Source organism: Martes martes, assembly GCF_963455335.1.
Source record: "Martes martes genome assembly, chromosome: 2".
Classification (NCBI taxonomy): Eukaryota; Metazoa; Chordata; class Mammalia; order Carnivora; family Mustelidae; genus Martes; species Martes martes.
The window spans coordinates 14844228-14858535 of NC_137889.1; the positions used below are offsets into that span (position 1 = coordinate 14844228).

Here is a 14308-nt window from a genome sequence, read left to right on the forward strand (position 1 = left end):
GTAGTCTCCCAAATTCTTATTTTATCCCTTAGACTACCCTACTTGAACACGAAGAGCATCAGTTATGCTGTTCGCCAGACCCAGACTGAGCGCAGACACTGACCTCTCTCGAGTCTCTTCTGCCTCTTCTCCCATGGAAGATAAAATGGCAGGAAAACAAGATTTCCCAAGTCCTAAAAGCAGCTGGCGGACAGAAAGCAAACAGGGTGTGCATGCGTGTGTCTGAGGAGGGCCTGGTGACAAGCGACACGCTGCCCACTGAGGCGACTGAGGTCTTCTATAAACTCGATTTAAATCAAAGCCGCTCTCACTTGCAACCCCCTAAAATTCACTTCTCTTTTGCCCTGTCATTCCAAGTAGACCGTAAGCGAGCCGGGAGAACACATAACGGCAGCAACTCGAATGTCTTCTATTCTCACAGCCCCTCGCTCTGACCAGGAAGTCTCTCCCTCACTGCTGCTCCCCACAGTGCCCAACTCAGCCAGTCGTTCAACTCACGGGAGATTTACTGAGCACCTACTTTGTGAGGGACATTGTTGTCAAGTATGAGGAGGGGCAGCGCACCATCAACCCAGTCAAGGGCGTGGTTTGTCAGAACTCTGGTGGGGCTCTGAGCCAGCACAGAATACTCTAGAAGTTAAGTTTAGGACAGTTGTGAAAAGCAGCAGAAGGGAAGGGGGCCAGGGAAAGGCCACATGAAAAGAGTTGAGAAAGTGGAGTATTTTTTTCCAGTCTGAGGACTCAAGAGGCTTCACTGAGGTAGGAGCACATGGGCTGGAAGTGGGCGGTGGGGGCGGGGCGGGGGGGCGTTGAGCAACAGGCAGTATTCAGAATGCCTCTGCTTTCTGGAGCCTTCTCCTGACCACCCCAGAACAGAAGGACTTCTCCTTCCGGAGCGCCTCTCCCTCACTGTCCCCAGTGCTCGGCTGAAACTACAACATGACACAACCTTGTCCCACTTCTTGACTTTCTGCCTCATCGCAAGTTAATTCTGTATCTCTCCCTGTAACTTTTTACTTGTGTGCCTCATCTCCCAACCAAGCCGCGGCTCCTCAGAGTTGAAAAGTGGGATTAGAACTTTCTATACCAAGTCCCAGCACAGGCTCACGGCCTCCGCCTCAAGCAGCCCACGAAGCTCTGCTCAACAGACCGACCCGAGCCCAAGTCCCGTGGGAAGTCACAGCCATATGAAGACACGTGTGACGATGAAAGCTTCCTAGTGAATTTCAAGACTTCTGGCAAGGGGGCTTTTCAGAACCTAGAGGAAGTGGTGGAAACAGAGGGGGCCATAGTAGCCAGAAACTGGGGGGAAGGGGAGGAAATGTTTCGGGGGGGAGATGATCAAATGTCCTGGGTCTTGAACATAGTGGTGGTTACACAACTGAGTGCTTCTATCAAAATTCACAGAAGAGTACACTGAAAGGGGTTCATTTTAGTCTATTTCATGTAACATCTGAACATCATGCGGGGCCCAACTCACAAGCGGCAAGCCCAAAGAAGCAAGGACTTGCCAACATCTGAGATGCTCTCTGGATGCTCTATAGGCACTAGCCCTAATCATCTGACGGATCTCTCTCTCTCATGAGTCCTGAACCACCAGCCTTTGCCCCGAGTGACAACACAGACAGCAACACTGACTCCTGACAGTCAAAGACACACGCATCGCAAGCCATCAGCAATCTGCTACAGCGATTCAAGTCAGAACGGACACCGTGCGGGGCGCCCGGGTGGCTCAGTCATTAAGCCTCTGCCTTCGGCTCAGGTCATGATCCCAGGGTCCTGGGATGGAGTCCCGCATCGGGCTCGCTGCTCAGCGGGGAGCCTGCTTCTCCCTCTGCCTGCTGCTTCCCCTGTTTGTGCCCTCTCTATCTCCCTCCTCTTTCAAATAAATAAATAATTTTTTTTTTTTTAAAGTGGCACCGTGCGGGGCACCCGAGCACCCTGATAATTAAAGGTGACAAAACCGAACACTTCCTGAGCTCTTACCTTTGCCTTTCCCACTCTCCCCTGACCTCCCACCTCCACGACCCCACAAGGAAGATACAATGATCACCCCCGTTCTAGATACGAGGAAAGGCATCGTGGAGAGTTAAATTTTAATTCAAGGTCAGGGGGCCAGTAAGTGGCAGGACCAGGAATCAAATTCCACGCTCCCCGACTGCGGCTCAGCTCCAGTGCTCTGCTGGGCGGTCTCCCCCAACCGAAAGGGCTCAGCAAGTTCCCACCGGGCTGCTCCCGCCTTTCTAAGCCCATCTGAGGCTAAAAACTGACGACTCTCACCTTCATGAGACTCGGGGCTCATAACCAGTAGGGAAATTGCTTTTTCAGCAGCTCTGTACTGGGTGCCGAGGAAATTCTCTAATGGTTGGAGGGGCTAGGAATCCACTAGAGCTTCTCCAGCACATCGGGTCAGCCCATCAGGAAAAGAGTCACCCACAGGAATGCAATTTTATCTGGACCTTGTTGCTAAGAATTGCAACAATATTATTCATGGCTGCTTACTGATGAACCAGTTTGGTTCCTTAAAAGGCCATTCTAACTTTATGAACAATTGCTGACTTAGCGTGGGCTTCCACCTGAGAGAGCCGTTCCCCCCCATGCCCCACAGAAAACTCTTGGAGCAAAGACTATTAGAAATGGGGGCACCTGGGTGGCTCAGTGGGTTAAGCCTCTGCCTTCAGCTCAGGTCATGATCTCAGGGTCCTGGGATCGAGCCCCACATCAGGCTCTCTGCTCAGCGGGGAGCCTGCTTCCCCTCTCTCTCTCTGCCTGCCTCTCTGCCTACTTGTGATCTCTCTGTATTAAATAAATAAAATATTAAAAAAAAAAAAAAGAAATGAAGACACGGGGCTCTGGAAGGGGGGAGTGGGGTGGTCCTACCACTTTATAGCTAAAGAAAGCCGAAGCCCAGAGAGGCCAGCCAGACTGCCAAGGTCACCCAGGTCGCTGTAGGGTTCAGCATAAAGCTTATCAGCGGGCATACAAAATCAGGCTATCCACGGTGCTGTGGAGAGAAATTTCTTCTTGATCCTATCCGAAAGTTCGAGAATTGAAACTGTTAATATTAGTGCTGACGATGCAGCACAGACGAGGCCACCCTCCCTACTCAAATATATTTCAATATAATTTTGATAATATCATAATCATAATATTATTTTGCCACCTTCTAACTACACAGTGATTTTTCCACTATGCTCATTTTGTGCTCCCAACAACCCTGGGAAGTAGGTAAGATCAGTATTATTACTTCTGTTTTATATTTCAGGAAATCGAGTCTCAGAGAGGCTAGGGAGTTTGCCCCAAGGTCATGTGGTAAGTAAAAAAACTGTGGGAGTAGGTCTAGAGACTATGTCTTGTGACTCCTAATCTGTGCGCTTTTTATTTTATTTTTTATAATAAAACGCAACCATGATTTGGGTTAGATGCCCATGAGCCACGGTGGGAAAGACGGTCACTATGGGGTTAATAGAGAATGGACCTCTGTCCTTGCATGGGCCAAACGTCCCAGCTGCAGCCTGTGCCCACCTCAACAGGCTGCTGTAGGTCAAGGCAAAGCAAGAGCATGACTGGGGCAGTATACACTCTTCACTCCCACGAGAAAACAGCGCTTCGTGCTACCGTAAAGGGAAGCAAATAATCTGTTCCAGTAAAATCTCGGTTGAGTTAATCAACACATCTCAAGGGTCAATGGGATGGGAGCGGAAATGTGGATGAGACTTCTTGGGGTAGCGGCTTACACTTCCCAGCACAACTGCCAAATGTTCATGTCTTCCTGGGTCATGTGGATGAGCCCTCACGGCCGCTCCGCAAGGACGACACGCACAGCCCACCTAGCTTTCTCAAGGGACAGGCACCTGGAAGTCAAAATGTTCAGAATAATTCAAGTTCAAAAACAAATATAAAAGGGGTCAGCAGGGACCAGATAGCAGGGCTCTGCGGACACAAGAGAGACTCGGGTCTTTGTCTTGCAGGCAATGGCGACATGGTGAGGCTGGCATTTAAAAAAAAAATCTCAGGGCACCTGGGGGTGCTCAGCCGGCTAAGCATCTGCCTTTGGCCCAGGTCATGATCTCAGAGTCCTGGGATAGAGCTCCGAGGTTGGGCTCCCTGCTCAGCAGGGAGTCTGCCTCGCCCTCCCTCTCTCCCTACCCCTGCTTGTGCTCTCTCTCTCACAAATAACTAAATAAGATCTTTTAAAAAAATTTTTTTTAATTTAAAAATTACAAATTAAAGAAAAAAAATCTGTCCATGTGGAGAATGAGTGGGGAGGGGGCAGAACGGAAGCGAGCCCTGGCAACAGTGAAGGTGACTGGGGGTGATATCAAAAAGAGAAAGAAGGGGCTGGATTTGGGAAGTATGAGGGGAGACAGGAGGAGCTGATGGTTAATTATAAATGAGGGGGGTGGCAAGGAAGAGGGGAGGGTGAGAAATATATAGCCTCATAAAAAAAGACGGCAGGTTTCTTGGGCAAATAAAAACGTCTCAAGGTTGAAAGGCAACAGCCAAACCACTGCCAAGGCTCATGCTGGCACATGGCAACTGAGAGCGTCCCGTGCAGTCCCGCATCTGTGACCAGGCTTCCCCAGGTCCAGTCCCCTGAAGAAAAATAAGGTGCACTATCAGTTTCTGGGTCTGGGTCTTGGGTCTATTGTGACGTTTGGGTTTCCCATCTCACATGGAGTTTCATATTGCTTAGAGTTTTCTAGGAGTTCTGGTAAAATTGGATGCTTTGTCCCTGAGGGGCAGAGAGCTGAGCCCTCCCCGAAGAAGGCACAGGGCACGACACACAGCCACCAAGAAGGAGCATGGAAGACCTTCACTCCCTCCCCCTGCTGAGGGGGGCGCCTTCCATCTAAAAATCTACCTCAAGCTATTTTGCATCTTGTAGATGGAGTTTTTGACATGGTACGCACCAGGAAAAATAGCAAGAAAGAAGAGTGGACAAAGGGGCTGGAAGAAGATGAAGACACAATTCTATAGCCTAGCAGCACTTCTGGCCACCCTCGAATCATTACGAATTCTGGTACCCGAGGCTGCCAACCTTGAGTCACAACCACGAGGCCCCCGTAGGGACCCGAAGATGGTCTCTACGTTGTGAATCTGTTCTCTTGCAACTGCAAGTCCTCTCTGGTTATACCTGAGTTTCTAAGCTTGCCTAAAAGAGCTACTCAAACTTTACTTTTCAAATCAGTCCAACTTGGGAGCCATTACCAAAAAATGTACATCCCATAAGGTACCCTGTGGGCAGACAAAATCCAAATCGTGTTATTTCCTAATGGCTGTATGTCTAGTCACCGAGGATTGCCTGATTGACTTGGGAGTACTGAACAGCCTCCCTGCGTCCCAGCAATCTCTGCTTTATTGAAGGGTGGGGTCACCTTTTACCAAGAAACACAATGGGGTTATAAAGCACTGCCCAGCGAGCCTGACAAAGCATCCGCACCTGCAAACTTTTTACCCTGGCCTGGAGATGATTTCCAATCCAGCTCAGCAACCGCTCTGCTAACCCGGGCAAGACGCCAGCACGGTCTCGTCAGAACCATTCAACATGTTGCTGGCGTCTTCCGCTTCCTAAAAACAGAAGTCACCGCACACAAAAAAGAATTCAATGCTAAAGAAAAGTAAAAATAAAAATGAGGAGGTTTTTCTGCTTTGTTTTGTTTTGTTTTGTTCTGTTTTGTTTTTTTTCCTGCCACCTTCAAAGGAAAGCAGGCTTAGGCCTTTGGGCCTGCTCACCCAGGCCATTTCATCATCCAGGAGAGACAGAACGTTCGAAGACAAGACTTAAGTGCTGAGACACCGCACTCCTTTTTTGGGGTCCCAGAACAACTGGCTAAATCGGAAAGTGCGTTCGGCTGTCAAGGACAAGACCAGGGCCCAGCCCGTCAACAGCCACAAGTGTGCACCCGTGTGTGTGTGTGTGTGTGTGTGTGTGTGTGTGTGTGTGTGTGTTCTGCTGTGTAATTCATGGCAAAAATAAAAGTCAACCACAGCAGCCATCAAGCAAGAGTTCCCGTGTCACAGAGACCGTTTTGTTCACTTGCTGGATTCACTCACAGCAACCTCCACCCGGCCTGGAATGAAAATGTACTAGGCGGCTGGCCTCTGCTAGCTTAACTTACTAATTTTCAATCTATTTTCCTCGCTAGGAACCGAGAGACCATGTGAAAACCTGCTACCATACAAAACACTCATTTCAGTTCCCAATTTAAAATCTTATCCACATATATGCTTATAAAAGCAGAATGAAAAACACCCAGAAGCTTCCTTCTTGGGGCCTGAAGACAACTGGAATGAACTCTGGACTCAGAGACGCATGAACTGAAAGCAAGGAACAGTGTCATTTTTTAAAATCAGGCATTTTTAAAAGGTCAAGAGAGAGAATCTCTCAAATTCCACTGTGGCCTTGGGAGTCAGAATCCCTGTGTTCTCATCTCGGTCCACAAATCACAAAGGCTGGGGATGGCTAATTAATGGTCACGGCAGGAGTGGACATAAAAGCTCTAGGAAGGGTTTAAAAATCCGAGGCAGTGCTACCGTTCACAATGATCACAAATTACCCCCTTCTTTAAAATACTTGCATGGGTCTACTTGCTGTATTGTTATGCACCTTTGTAAGGGCCACTAATTAGAGATATTCAAACTCCTTTTACTGACCTCATTATTATTTTATTATTAGGCCAAGGAAGAGACTCATTTAATCCAGCGGGTGATTTTCTAACCAAACTGGGCATCCGGCTTCGGCTTCCGGCTCTGCCCCGGAAGTAAGGACTCATTAAATCAGCACCAACCCCCATAGCAGCAATCATACCAAAGGGCAAAGAACAATCAACCTGACAGGGAATTTACATGCCAAAGGCTCAACCAGATGGTCTGTGTTTTGTTTTGTTTTGTTTTGTTTTTTAAAGGTAAAGAAAGCTCTGCACTACTGTGACTTTTGTTCACCATTTTATACCAGGCTGAATTCACCTCATAATTGAAGGAGAGCTCCAAACCAACCAGCTCACTCGACAGCTGAATCTTAAGAAAAAGTGCCTGGAGTCTTGGCAAATATTTTCTTTCTTTCTTTTTTTTAAAGGGCTCATTGGGCAAGGCTTTCCAGAGGCTGCCGGCTGAGGACAGGAAGAGCGTTGAGAACCCAGGAGGGTCATGAAGCAGCTCCAGGCGATGATGACCGGAGTGCTGGTCACTCCCCAGGGGAGGTGAGAAGCCGACTGGCAGGCATGGGCTCCCGTCCTTCCCTCACACTGCCTCTGCCACGGCCCTCAGCGTTCAAGGGAGTCCCTGCATATACCACCCTACCGCCCAAACTCCAAAACCCAGGGGAAGAGGGGGAGGAGGGACTAACATTTGTAGCATCTGAGGGCCCAGAAGTGAAGGCACCTGGACGGGAGGTTTGCGCTCCTAGTTCTGCGTGATCTCACTGGTTTTACCAGCATCAGAAGCCCTGACGGTCTACAAAATGGAGAAGAGTTTAATGAACGGCAAGGTGCCCCAGGGCAAAGCCTGCTTCTGGATTTTGGGGCTGGAGCTGGAAGATGAGATCACTGCAAGGCCTCCACCATCCACTCAGCGCCGTGGCCCAGTGGGATCTGGCTGAGATGAAATTCACTCTGGTCCCCCTCCTGCCTGAAACCCTCCAAGAGATGGGGTTTACAGTGTGTGTGTGTGTGTGTGTGTGTGTCTGTCTGTCTGTCTGTGTGTGCAAAACAGTTGTGTACTTGACTGTCTCTCATACTTCAATTAAAAAAAATTTTTTTTTAAACACACCCTCCAGCAGTTTGGGAATAAAACCCAATGTCCTTCCCATGGCCAGAAAAGTCCCCAGGACCCCACCCTTCATCCCTCTCTGACAGACCTTCGTGCCCCTCTCCCCAGGCTCACCCACACTCTGCCACTTTGGACTTCCTTAGCCCTCCAAGCAGGTTCCTACGTGGGGATCCACGCCAGGCCATCCCGGGGCTCCCCCTCACCTACGCACTTCAGAGGAAATGCCACTCCTTCCAGAAGCTTCCAGAAGCCTCCCATCTGACTCTGGCCCCAGATATTCTCCCTTGTTGTCTTCTTTGCAGCATTTCCCACACATGCTAGTGCGGTAGTCATCTGTGGCTGTAGGTGTTTACGGTCTCCTTCCACGGAACTAGGGATGGGGCTTGTCCTGTTCCCCAACCTATTTCTAGCGCTGTCTGGTCTGTGGAAGGTGCTGAAGAATCTTGGTGGAATCAAAGTGTGCCATTTGGGCCACAGGTCTCTGTGCCTCAGTTCCTTGCTTTACAAGAAGACCTCCACCTTTGTGGCAGTTGTGCCACGGACCGGGTTCTGAGAGGACCCTCTCCTTGTTCCCGAGTTCAAAGAGTTAACACTTTTGCCCATGGGACTGCTTACTGAAAGATGGAGAACCGCTAATCATGAGGGGGGAAGAAACCCATTTCATCCACTGGATTCTCCTGCGAAGTCACTCTTGGTCTATTTTCTTGAGGCTGACCCATCAAAAGTTCCTTTATCTGGTCCTCAAAGGCCTTTATTCTTCAGCCCTGAAATCCGGGGGCTGGAACTTCACATTTTGAGATGGTTCCATGACCTCCTCCCACTGACTATGTTATTTCAAATCACGTTTTACAAATTTTAGACCCCAGGGGGCTGCCGGTGTAGATAAAAAATGAGATGTCAAAACAGTTTACCTATGATGTTCACCGTACTATCCACTTCATTTTTTATAGCTGAAGTCAGGACGGCATACTCAGGAGAAAGATCACTTACTCCATTACTAAGCCCCAAAGATGACTCAACTGGTTCTTGCTAGGAAGAAGAAAAGAAAAAAGAATTGAGAACACTTCCTTCCCCCTCCTTTTTCTTAGCTTAAATTCTACCCTCCGTCTAATTTTTTTTTTTTTTTTTTTTAAACTGCTACAGTCACGTTCGTCCCCTGAATGCATTCCCTGGTAATTTCAATCAGCCTGGAGCTAAAGCAGCACATTTCTGCATGGAATGTACTGTAGGTATTTCCCTGCTTTCATTTTCCTTCGAGGAAATGGTACGAGCACATCCGGTTGGCTTTTCTGAAAGGCTTACACCTGTAGACAACAGACTAGGGGTTCAGCGGGGCCATGCAACTCTCTGTGGAAAGAACCACATGCCCAGCTTCCAGGTGGAGGGAGAGAGTGCTCAAAAGGGTCAACTCCTGGCTTTCTAAGGAAGAAAAGCTTCCGGAAGCTTCCTTTACAACAACCTCGGAGGAAAAGGTCTACCTCCACCATTGCCAAGAGCAGGAAGCCGGGGAGACTTTGTGAGTAACTTCTCCTCAGATAAGGTTTGCCCTGGACGCTGGCCACCTGAGCACTCGTCACTGAGGGGGTGGTCGGTAACGAGCCAGACTGCTCAGAAGGCCACCTCCCCCTGTGGAGTCTAGTTGGGCAACTCCACAGCCATGGCGTCCCGCAAATGCCTTTCGAGTGTCTGAACGTTCCAGACAGCCCAAGAGGCTATTCGCTCATACTAATGAAATGATGCAACAAGTTCCTCATCCTTAGTGTAGCTCTCACTTCCGGTCAAGTGCCCTGGAACCCTCCCACCTCTGAGAGGGTTGGGGGACTTTGGGGGAGCCAGTCCCGAGGTACACATGGACTTTCAGGACGTTGACGAGAAGAGTTTTTCCTCATGGGAAGATTGCATCTGCATCTATGACAGCAATCGAGTCAGACAAAAAAAAAAAGCCACACAGGACAGCTCCTTTGGGAAACCAAGATGGAGAACGGGGGCAGAAAGAACACAAGACGGGAGCAGAAGATCATCAGAGGTAGACATGCCTATGATTTGAAAAACCCAGAGAGGTGGGCATCTCTCAGGCATGCAGGGTGTTCTTACCATTTATGGGCTACCCGGAATCAGGGATGAGCCCCCCAAATCCTAGGGAAGCCACACAGGGAAGGAGGGGGAAAGCACCTCCTCCTTCATGATCCCCACCTGGCAAACTCCCATCATGAGAAAGAACTTCAACTTGGAAGACATCACTTCAGTATACAGCTCAGTCCTAAGAACTCTCCCACAGGCACGCTGACAAGAGGCACCAAAGGGCAGGGGAGGGGCCCAGGACCCAGGCCAGCCCCCCTACCCGCCCCCTCCAGGTGGAGTCTCTGCCCCTTTCTCCTGCAGCACCTTGCATTTCCCCATTTTGCGAGGCCTTTCTAGGGAAAAGTGGCTTGCCTGGGACTTGAGTCTCCATCCTTTCTCCTCCCTATGCCCCTGTTAGAGCCTGTGGTGGGTGGAGGCCACCCCTCTGGCCTCGGCCTCAAGCTCCAGGCTCCCACGGGGCAGGTATGACAAGCCTGTTGTCTGTCAGGCTTTGCTGTCACGCAGGGGTCAGAGCCTGGCTCCTCACCTCGCGCTGGATGCGGGACCTGACTGAACCCTCTTGGAGCCTCTCCCGGGGCTGTGCAGACAGCAGGAACCTGAGGACAGAGTGGACTCCCCTCCCAGGGACCACGTGAAGATTGAGATAAACAGGCACCTGGCACTTACTATCAAGTTAACACTTTCCACTATCCAAGCACAAATCAATGAGGCTAATAAAACTGCTCTCAGGTACAGGGACCTGTCTTCCAGGCCCGCCCAACCCCGCACACTGACATCCAGCAGGGAGGAAGGACTGCGCTGTCCCTCTTGACAACGCGACTGTCCCGTTACCGTAAGTCTCTGCCTTCTCATGGCACCTGCCTCTCTCGCTGCCCCCTCCGGGGGCTCCTAATCCAGGCCTCCCCCCAGCCCCCCAGTCATGCCCCAGATTTCATTCTGCCACTTCCTTTTCCTTGATGGCCCCAAAGGAACCATGTACAGAACATCTAAAGGAATTGTCAAAAGACCCCCTCTAATCTATATGGGCTCCTTCTGTTGTCAAGTTATTTTTTTTTAACTCATTCTGCTTCTAGGTTTCTGATAAAAGTCATGAGGCAGTCAGACTTGCATATATTTAAAAACCTAAATTATCTTGCTCTCAGCTAAAGGCCTCTGTTTCACATGATTTACCGTTTAATTAGTGGCAAGTTATACTTCTATCACTTTCCACTTGAGAAAACTATGACTCAGAGACTAAATTAATTTTCCAAGATCACACTACTTCTAGCCTAAGGAGATACAAGAACTGAGCTTGGTCTTTGGTCATGCGACACGAGCCCATTCCAGGAACTTTCTGCCTTAATGAACCCCGCGTGCATCCCAACAGAAATTCAGACAGAACCATTTTCCACATCGTTGTCCCCACCTCACCCCGACCTTGTGTCCTGCGCTACTTCTCTGATGGACCCATACGCTCTACCACTGGAGACTGCGTCGGACTATTTTGGACAAGGTTTTATTCCTCCCATCCTGCTTCAAAAAATGCCCTGTTGCTTCCAAAGTCTCCAGTGCAAACCATCTCGAGGGTTCTAACACTCCGGAAGGACAGTACTGAACTGTCCCGTGAGGGGCAGCCGCCAGCATCTCTCCGAAAGTTCTCCACTCAGGGTGCAAAACAAGGATCTTCGCTGATCTCAGGCCTCAACTAGACACCTTTTTTTTTTTTTTTTTTTTTAAGCAAGGAACTCAAAATTACAAAAAGGGGCACACAGTTCTCTGTGGAACATGCACACAGAGGTCTCTGTCCCATGTCTCCCCGTCCTGTACGGTGCCGCTCCCGCTCTGTCCCCTGCCTTGCCGTACCACGGCCTGGCCTGACCGACCCTCAGCCAGACCCCTTCTGTTCCCTCTCTGGCTTTAGACATAGGCTCTCCTGTGAATCAACTAGTTTTGGTTTCTAATCCACCCCAGAGAAAGCCAAACCGAGACCATGCGTGAGTTCAGACCCCTCCGTGGTGCGTTCACTCAAATCTTTATGTCCAAGAACCTTCCTTCTCCGTGTAGAATCTAAACTTTGGCCTGCAGTTTAAGGGGTTTGGGGCAAAAGCAAACTGGCATGAGAGAGAGAGTCCAAGGGCAGGAGCCGCTCTCTTTAGACCTCTAACGTCTCAAACGCTGAGCATGCTGGAGGGGCTTGGGGGGGGCCCCGAGTCAGAGGACAGCAAGGCCACTCAGCCTCTGCTCCAAGTCCATTCCATCTCACCCCTGTGCCACAGCCCCTTGTCTAGATGTCCCTTGCCTAGATGCAGTGGCCGTCTGAGCTTTTCCATCTACAACCCAGTCCCCTGCTGCCAGAGATGCCCTAGTTCACGTGTGCACAGCCGGTCTCTCTGAAGCCCAACTGAAGGGCATCTCTAGATCTCTCTACTGACTAAAATTTCAGGCTGCCCGCTGGGCTTCATAAAAGTAGCCTGGGGGTGGGGCGCCGGGGTGGCTCAGTTGGTTGAACATCTGACTCTTGATTCAGCTCAGGTCTTGATTTCAGGGTCGTGAGTTCAAGCTCAGCATGGAGCCTACCTAAAAAAGTAAAAAGTGGCCTGGAGGGGTGGGGTAGGGGGTTTGTACACTCCTCACCATGGGGCCACTAGTAAAATAGGTTGACGCCTCCTGCCCAGTCCTACGACATCTTCCTTCCTTCCCTGGAACCAGACTGTCTTCGTCCTCTTCTTACTCTCATTGCAACCTCCCTTTGACTTCTCTCCTTGGCTCCCTTTCCTCTTTATCTTGTCCTTGGGGCTCGAGTTCTTCTCACACAGCTTCTCTTCTTCTTTTTCTACTGTCAAGGCCCCCAGTGTCATTCCTGAGTACCTGACCACACACCTGCCGTCCCACACCTACCCGAACTCTGGATCCATTAGATCCCACTGTCATCGCACACTCAACACATTCCAAGTTAAACTCACGTCCTCCTCCACAAAACAAGCTCCAGTCCCAACTTTCCCTTCTATAAGGCTTGACATTCTGATCTGCTGCTGTCTACCCCCTCTGTATCCTCTCCAACATCTCCCCCTCTCCATTCCGAGGGCCCCCATCTTCATCTACACTTGCACTGCGCTCTCCTCCCCCCCCATCCCTTCCCACCACGAGAAAGACCTCCCCCCCTTAAATATAACTCCGCTGTGCACTGCTCTTACCCAAGGAACTCAACCAAGCCTCGTTTCACATCATCCCCCAAGGTTACTCAGCCACAGGGCCTTCGGACTGAGCTCTGAGCGGTACGTACCCCCAAGAGCCACCAAGAGCAGAAGGAGGCAGCAGCCCCAAGCAGGCAGGCAGGCGGGCCCTCTCTCCTGCTCCATCCGGGGCAGCTCTGATCCTGCCTGTGTTTCAAGCGGGCTGCCAGTCTGTGTTTTCACCTGATTAAGGTCTGGAAACTGGAGACCTCTTCCAACCAATGACGGGATCGCTTCAGTACCAGCCCTGAGAGGTGGTCTCTGGATAGTGACAGGGAGCATGTTGCTTTTAATCCAGCTCAAGGTCACCGTTAGAGCCAACAGCTTGATTAGAAAGTTCTGCTAAAAACCAGGACCTGCTTTTCTGTAACTTCTACCCAGAGGCGGGCCCGCTCTCTCCCAGGTGACTTAAGACACCCTCCTGGAATACAGTTCCCATCACAGCACCAATGCTTTGATCTGGAAGCACGTTATAGGTACAAAGCATGCATGTTTCATCGCCAAACAATCCTAGGAGGCGGGAACTATTCGTTTCTAACCCTCCCCACCCACGGTCTTTTGTTTGCCACTGTTGCCTCACACCGACTCCTGCTCTAATGAAGCCAGTTTCCTGACTCATCCAGGGGAGACCAAACAGCAACTCTGACTTCCCGGCCTTCACGTCATGCTCCTGGTGCTGGGCACTGACTGCCATGTTACTCCATCCATGCCCCAAAGCCTGGCTCAGGTCCCACCGCTTCCGAAAGGCCGAGAGGCACCAGGTGTGGTGAAAGAGTGTGGGATTTGGAGCTGGACTGACCTGGATTCAAATCCCAGCAGTGCTACCTTGGAGAAAATTTACTCAACCTCCCTGTACCTCCAATTCCTCATAGGCAAACAGGAGATGACCCGCCCACCCCAGGAAGAGCGAGATGACATATTAATTAGAGCTCAGAACTTGGTAGGGGCTCAAAAATGTCAGCTTCCACTCCTCGTTTATCCCCTTCTCTCTTTACTGATCTTGGCCCTGTGACCTTTTTTTTGAAGCACGCACAGTATAGGACTGTCCGCTCTCCTGGGTCTTAAGTCTTATTTCCTTAGATGGGCAGTTACCTCCACACAGGCAAGGCCCGACTCAAGTAAAACACAGCGCACTGAGTCCAGAGCATATATATTCAGAACAGAGAACATTGAGGAATATCGAGGTGGAGTTTCTGCACCTCCTACCTGGCCGGTAGGCCTCAGTTTCCCAGTCTCGGGGGAAG

The 14308-nt window shown here is 50.2% G+C and overlaps 1 protein-coding gene across 5 annotated transcripts in view; it reads right to left on the minus strand.

Annotated features, from left to right (window-relative positions):
* Positions 1-14308, minus strand: part of IRF2 (interferon regulatory factor 2) — an 82886-nt gene that overhangs the window by 12423 nt on the left and 56155 nt on the right. For all 5 annotated transcript variants that reach the window (XM_080796251.1, XM_080796255.1, XM_080796254.1 and 2 more), the window contains exon 6: positions 8682-8799. In XM_080796251.1, coding sequence (XP_080652377.1) covers positions 8682-8799 — 118 coding nt within the window. The remainder of the gene's footprint in view (positions 1-8681; positions 8800-14308) is intronic.